This window comes from Eurypyga helias, unplaced genomic scaffold (assembly GCF_000690775.1).
Source record: "Eurypyga helias isolate BGI_N326 unplaced genomic scaffold, ASM69077v1 scaffold43141, whole genome shotgun sequence".
NCBI classification, from domain to species: Eukaryota; Metazoa; Chordata; class Aves; order Eurypygiformes; family Eurypygidae; genus Eurypyga; species Eurypyga helias.
The window spans coordinates 3,006-10,264 of record NW_010233543.1 but is presented as its reverse complement, the minus strand read 5'-3'; the positions used below and the strand labels follow the sequence as shown (position 1 = coordinate 10,264).

The 7,259-nt window shown below is 42.1% G+C and overlaps 1 protein-coding gene across 1 annotated transcript; it reads right to left on the bottom strand.

The window, feature by feature from the left end:
• Positions 1 to 2,024: 2,024 nt before the first annotated feature.
• Positions 2,025 to 3,546, bottom strand: GJA3 (gap junction protein, alpha 3, 46kDa). Its single transcript, XM_010161762.1, is given in 2 exon segments — positions 2,025 to 2,070; positions 2,072 to 3,546. Coding segments are annotated over 2 exon segments (1,521 nt in total).
• Positions 3,547 to 7,259: the final 3,713 nt, after the last annotated feature.

Sequence of the window (7,259 nt, the reverse complement as noted above, 5' to 3'; positions counted from 1 at the left end):
ACCCTTGCATCTGATCATGAGAAACTCTTTGGGTCTACTCAGAAAGCAGTAAAAATAAATGTTTAATCTTGAGTGGTGAGAATATATATGTCAACCGTTGAATAAAATAAACACATTTGGGAAAACATTTAACAGCAGAGATAAATAACTGGTGATGTTAACTACCTGCTACAGGGTGACCCTGCTGTGCCTGAGTAAAGGCTGCACTGCCAGGCCAAACACTCTGAAGACGCAAAGTGCTATCCCAGTGTGTCTGACTGCTCTGCTCCAATTACGGTACTCGCCATTTATAGCAGCAATAGGACTGACTACGAGCTTCAGTTCTTTTGGCTTTTGCTTAGAACAGAAGTTGGGCATAATCCTGCATGCCTTTTGTACCCAAAATCTCCCATGCCTTATCAGGCATTCAAAATTCTGACTAATGTCTGTGAGACTGCTTGGTACAAAGGAATAAAGGACAGAGCCAGATATAAGGAAAGCTGCACCTTAGAAAAAGTTACCCAGCACCTTCCTCCACCCATTTTTAAGGGAAACACATGATTTTCAAAAGCAGGGTTTTCATGTCATTTTCTAAGGCCCCAATTCTACGTTCCCTGTGGCTCCCAAAACTCCATGTGAATGTTAGTTTTGCTTGGCTTGAATAAGGCCTGCAAGATCCATTCCCAAATCTTGCTCCTTGTTAAATGGAATGGAAATTTGGCAAGTGACTTCAGTGGGATCAGAATAGACCCTTCAGCCACTCATGTTGCCCAGATATTTTAGCCACCTTTTCTGCAATACCATATTATCTAAATCTGTTTCCACTGACCTGTAAGACATAACAGATTGTTGTTAGAGGAAATGGTAGAACACAACAGGAGATAATGTTGCTTTGGGAATTTTACTTTCTTTCCCCTTACATTTTCTTGTAAGATTAAAGATCAAGCTAAAATGATTAAGTACACAGTCAAGTAACTTTAAACCTACAGATCAAAATTATTCTCAAAATGTTCAAATACTTAAAAATATGCACTCAAGTTTACTTCTAAAAAGCATTTTCCCAACAAACTTAAGCTGATATCTAATAGTCTAAAATGCAGAGCTGTACTTTATCCTATTGTTTGTCTACAGGCAACGTATGGGACCACAGTGTATTGAAATCATAATCCTTGCTTTCTGAAGAGAAATTGTTCTGTGTAATAATTTCTGAGGTGTGGTTGAAATTCTTGTCCTCCTCTAAGCAATTTCAGTAGTCATCTAAAATTATAATTAAACATGCTCAAACATATTTATGGGCTTAAAAACATGGTGTGATAATGGTTGGCAAACACTGGATAGAAGGTCAAACTCAACACTTCCTAACAGGTCAAGAGTAAAAAAAAATTATAGAAAGATGAACCTCAAAAATCTATTACAGGGGTTACCTAAACTTTGCCCGGCCAAGGACCACATGGGCAATTTGCCATGAGCACAAAGGCTTCATTAAGTCATGTTATATGGAAGAGACTGAGTCACCTTTAATATGGCAAGTTGGTCCGTAGAGATGACAGGTGCCAATAGGCAATATGCCACCCTGATGTTTGCCATAGGGCTACGTAAGATTTAAGAGGAAAACAGTAAGTCATCACATCTGCTCATGTAGAGATTAGGGTGGAAGTGAAGGCAAGGGCAAGAGGGAGATTACGGCCAGGCACGTGGGCAGTAGGGATATTAACTTGTTTCTCGGTCAGCCTCAGGACACACGACCAGCTACCATCACCATCTGTTACTTGCGCAGGCCTCCCCTATGGCTGCCCTTGGGAAATCTGCTATGGACATGAAGGAGAGCGGGATTGGTCCCCTGGCCCACGGGCTGCACTTTGGCCACCCCTGACCTATTAGAAAATGTTGCTATTTTTCCCCACTACAACTCACAGAGTGCAAAAACAGCAAGCGTCAAAGTTTGAAACCCAGGCCTTCCACCCACACCAGGCCTGGCCTCCCCGGGCAGCTCCCCTGCCCACTCTGCCTTCCGTCACCTGCTCCGCTGAGCAGAGGCGACCGCACTACACGGCCAGGTCGTCTGACCTGGCTCTGCCGCTGCTCTTTTTTTTGTCGTGTGTCTATGAGCAGCGGTGGCTCATGCATCTCCACGGTGGTGCAGGCAGCTGAGATGGGCCGTTCCTCTGCCAGCTCCTCCTCACCCTCCACATCCCACTTGCTGCCGCTTGCCCCGCTCAGGCTGGTGCTGCTGCCGCTGTTGGCTGCGGCAACGGGTGGCCCAGCTGGGGGTGGAAGTAGCTGCTCTGGTGGCTCTTCCTGCTCAGGAAGGGGATGCCGGACACTGCTGGGGGTAGAGGAGCCTGCTGAGCTGGAGGGCACCTTCCCCTGCTGCTCAGCTGCCATGTTGACCCAGTTCTGCTCGGCTGCCAGGGCATGGCGGTTGTTGTTGAAGTAGTTGATGACGGCTGGCGTGGGCGTGGGGATGGGGGTCGGGATGGTGACGGGAGTGGAGATGGGCGTGGGAGTCACAGCACGGTGCCTCTCCTCAGTAACTGGTGGAGCAACAGGGTAGCTGGCCATGGAGGCTGCATTGGAGGGGGGCCGTGGTCTCGGAGCAGCTGTAGCATAGTATGGTGCCATGGTCACCGGGGCCAGCAGCGGTGTGACCGCACGCGTGTCAGGCAGAACAGGGAGGGGTGCGGCAGTCGTTACTACCACGGGTGGTGCTGGTGGTGGCAGGGAAACAGGTTTGGTCTCCCCTGTCACCATGACTGGTGTCATTGTTGCGACAGGCATCTCAAGGCTGTACCGGCTTGTCATGCCTTGCTTAAGCTTCTTCCACCCCAAGTGATATATCTCAAGCATGTTCAGCAGCAGCGAGACAGAGGCCACCACCAACATGAAGATGATGAAGATGGTCTTCTCAGTGGGCCTTGAGATGAAGCAGTCTACCGTGTGTGGGCAAGGTGAGCGGCTGCACTGGTAGACTGGCTTTAGCTCGAAGCCATATAGGAAGTACTGGCCCACAATGAAGCCCACCTCAAACAGTGTCTTGAAAATGATGTTGAAGACGTAGGTACGGAGCAGGGCACCCCCCATACGGATTCTACCACGTTCATCACGGATCGGGAGCTTCTCCTTCCCCCTTTTGCCAAGAGGATCCTTGACGTTATTGCTGCCTCCTCCACCACCACTGCCAGACGCTGCTGCTCCTGGGTAGTTGCCATCTTTGACGCTTCCCTTCTTTTTCAGCTCTTCCTTCTCTTTCCTCTTCTCCTCCATGCGTACGATGTGCAGCACATGGCCCAGGTAGATGAGGGTCGGAGTGGAGACAAAAATGATCTGCAGCACCCAGAAGCGGATGTGAGAAATGGGGAAGGCTTTGTCATAGCACACATTTTCGCAACCAGGTTGCTGAGTGTTGCATGTAAAGTCCGACTGCTCGTCTCCCCAGACCTCCTCAGCAGCGGCCCCCAGCACCAGTATCCTGAAGATAAACAGTACCGTCAGCCAAACCTTGCCAATAACCGTGGAGTGCTCCTGTGCATTCTCTAACAGTCTCCCCAGAAAGCTCCAGTCACCCATTGTTTCAGATTTCTAACCTACAATAAGAACATCAGAGCGATTAGAGCAATGTTAAAAAATGTTATAATTACACAAATCTGGGGCAGAACAGATTGATCCTTGACAAATGATGTTTCTTAAGCGCACATCCTTTTGCAGAATATTGCACACTTAGGTTAAGAACTACATAACCCTGTGACTGTGCAGCCACAGGTTTTGCTGAGCACAGAACTGGGATCTTCAGTGCTTTCACCTACCCAATACAGGTTTAAGTGTCTACACACAACAGGAAAAAAAGATTCATACCTAGAATTTCTATAAGATATAAACATTTAAAAAACATGATTTCTGTTTCCTCCATGTGAGATGCCTCAAACTGTTCTTGCCTATTTTTAGAAAAGAACAGATGGAAATCAGTTCAATTAAACAGAATATTCTTACTATTAATGTGACTGCACTTGTATTAGAGTGTGATACAAAGTTTGCCAAACTCTAATAATTTTATTGTTCTCAGGACTTATTTACTCCAGCATTCAGGAGGTTAGTGATGTCCCAAATCTCTGCTATTTTCATGCTGTACAAACACAGAAAAATAATTATTCAAAACCAATGGAATTTGCAGTTTAATTTTGGAATATGTATGCCACCAACAAGCATGTTCTCAAAGCCTAGTTGTGTTTGCGTTTGTTTACTTCTAAAAAGAGGGAACTATTTTAATAACTTGAAATGTTGGGAAGAATAAGAAATTCAGAGAGGCATGATGGAAAGGTTTCTATCTCCCTTACTCTCCTGGCAGCTGGTGTTACTGAACTGCAACATTATTCAAACAAAAAACAAATAAACCCCCCAAAACAATCAAAACAAGAAACAAAAACCTGAACACTTCAAGGGCACTTCAGCAGCTGTGCACAGAGATTTTCTTGGAAAAAAGAAATTGCATCCTGTGACCTTACTTCTGTGACAATCAACTGGTGTATATTCCCTGTAGTTTCCACCAATTCTCATATGATGGGCTACCTGTGTCCAGTTCCAGGCAGTGACACCATTTCCGATCTGGAAAGGCTGAAAGTGCAAAGGGGTTTTTTTAAGCTCGGATTCCTCACAAGCTGCCTTCCACTGAGAAACATGCTATTCTCTGCTGGCATCACTCCTGTTACTCTTGGCCTCTTCCTAGTGGGAATAAATGTAAGAAGACTGGAATATATCTAAGAAGTACATTTCATTCTCCTAATGAACAAACCTCTATATTGTATACGTCAACCTTCAACTGAGAGCAAAATACAAAACTTTACTTTCTGCTAACTTCAATACCTTCAGAAATACTTCTAATTCAGAGATAACAATGTGCATGCAAAGAAACACTATCTGAAAAGACCGATTATCCTTGTTTTAAAATCTCAGAATGTTTTATAAATATAACTGCGTTACACTTTACTCTTTTTATTGTTATACTTGTACTTCTTGCCCAAATACCCGTGTGCCTTACAGTTCCCAAGAAGAGAAGGTGTTCATCATTTCAGGTAGGAATTTATCACTGAGAACATTTACTGCGATTTCCAACAACGACACTACCGTTTTTCCAGAGGAGGCATTTACAAAGACTGTACTGAACATCTTTCAGGCTTTTAGTCAAGGTAATTAAAGAAATTAAAGTTATTTAAGTTACCTTTTTATAACTTGATTTTACTAGGAGGCAATGAAACACCTCTAAGTGCAGAATAGTACACTTTCACACAAAAAAGCAACAACACACCCATTACTATTTTGCATTTTTATAAATCCTGGAATACCAATTCACTTTTTGTCACCACAAAGTTAATTCCACAAAAAATCCACTTAAAAAAATTAGATTTTTGATATTCTACAAAACCGCATTTCCTTTAATATAATTGAATTTGTTTTCCAGCATGGCACGATAAACTGCAAATGACGATAGCAACAATGAAATACCGATTTTGTGTAGTGATGTCCCTGGTCCCAAAACAATTCTTAACCATTTTTAAAAAATATATTCAGATTTTTTTTTTTAGTGTATTTTTTCCCCTCCTAAAATAGTAGCACAAAACTGAACAAATTTTGTTAGAATACTTTATTTTTATAATCCTAATTTGTTCATATGATTTTAAAAATTTAAATATCAATCTTAATTTTATGAGGTTTACAATATTTTGGATGGTGAAGTAATTTTAATCTTGAGAAGTACTAGTTTTTCGGGCAATAATGAATTTAATTTTGTACTTTTTTTACTCAAAACCATGTGAAGATATACTCAGTTTAGTTCCATCTTCGGACTGTTCCATCCCAAACTATTGTTTGGGAACATTCTCATTTTGAGTAGGAAGGTGTAGGAGCAGCAATTGGAATAATGTGACATTATATGGGTTAAAGAAGTTTAACATAACCCTAAGTTCAGTACTTAATTTCTCCGCTATCTTTTGCATTATTCTGTGCCTCTCAGTTCAGTTCTCTCTGACTCACTCCTTGTTTTCTATCCAGATCAAGCAAAACAGGCAGCTGATAATAAGTAGTCAAAGTTAAGGTTTGTTCTTCTGTTACTAATACATGCAGTAGAAAGTTTATTGATCAGCAAAAGCTAGCGCATTAGATTTTCTTTACTTCATAAATTATGGTCCATTTGCAGCATGGCTGCCACTACCTTTGCGTCCAATGGCACAGAGGCTGCACACCGTTCCCTATAAAGACAGATAGTACCTTCTGTCGTTCCAAAACGTGAAGTTGATATGCCCGCATGAAAAATCACAACCCCTGCACTGTAAGGTGCACAGAGGTAGCAGTCTTTTTTTCCCCCCTATAAGCACACTGTAGTCCATCTCTTACTGAAATCAATAGGCGCTGTTGGCTACAATGAAAGTAGGATTTTTTGTGCTTTTCTGAAGAATTATCTAGTGATTAGTGGAAGAAAAATATTAAGAATTTGTAAAAAGTAAAGGAAAGTTGACAAATAATACCATCTAATTTATTCTCAATCATTCTCCATTCACTAATACTACTGAAGACAGCTTTTTTCTTTTTACTACAGGTCAACAATGCCCAGGCTGAGATAATCCAGGACACCAAAGACGTGACACGATGCATTTCTCAAAGGATACACTTTAAAAAGTTATTCGAATGCTAACATTAATTAGAAGATGTATTTCTCTGTATGAGCATGCAAATTCATCCCGTGGACAGTGTTTAAGCAGTGAGCAGATACCTCACCGCATCTTAACTACACAGAGGTGAAAACCCCGGTGTTCATTCTTGTATGAGTTGCAGCAATCATTGCCTTCGCTACAAACGAAATTACCCATAGTACATAAATAAGCATAAGATATAATTTCCAAGGGCAATGCAAGGATTTGTATCTCTACTGGCTGGAGACTTCTCAGAAATCCAGGTCCTATATTTTTCTTCAATGCCAATACATCCTCCAGTGAGTAATTCTTGAAGCCAACGTAACTCATACAAAAATCACATCAACAATTTTAAAGGGATGCCTTGATACAAATAATGATTAAATTACATCAAGCAAGACCGGAGGGTTCACACACCTCACAGAATATTTGAGTTGTCACCATTTAGTTCAACAATAAAATGCCTAAATCTAAATCAAAACAGCCCCAACTCGGTATTTTAGCTAAGAACAATTCCAAGCTTGCTGCTGTGGTATTACATAAACTTCAACTGTACATTGCTCCTTTCAGCGCTGCTGAAATGCAGAGCTAGGCAACTGT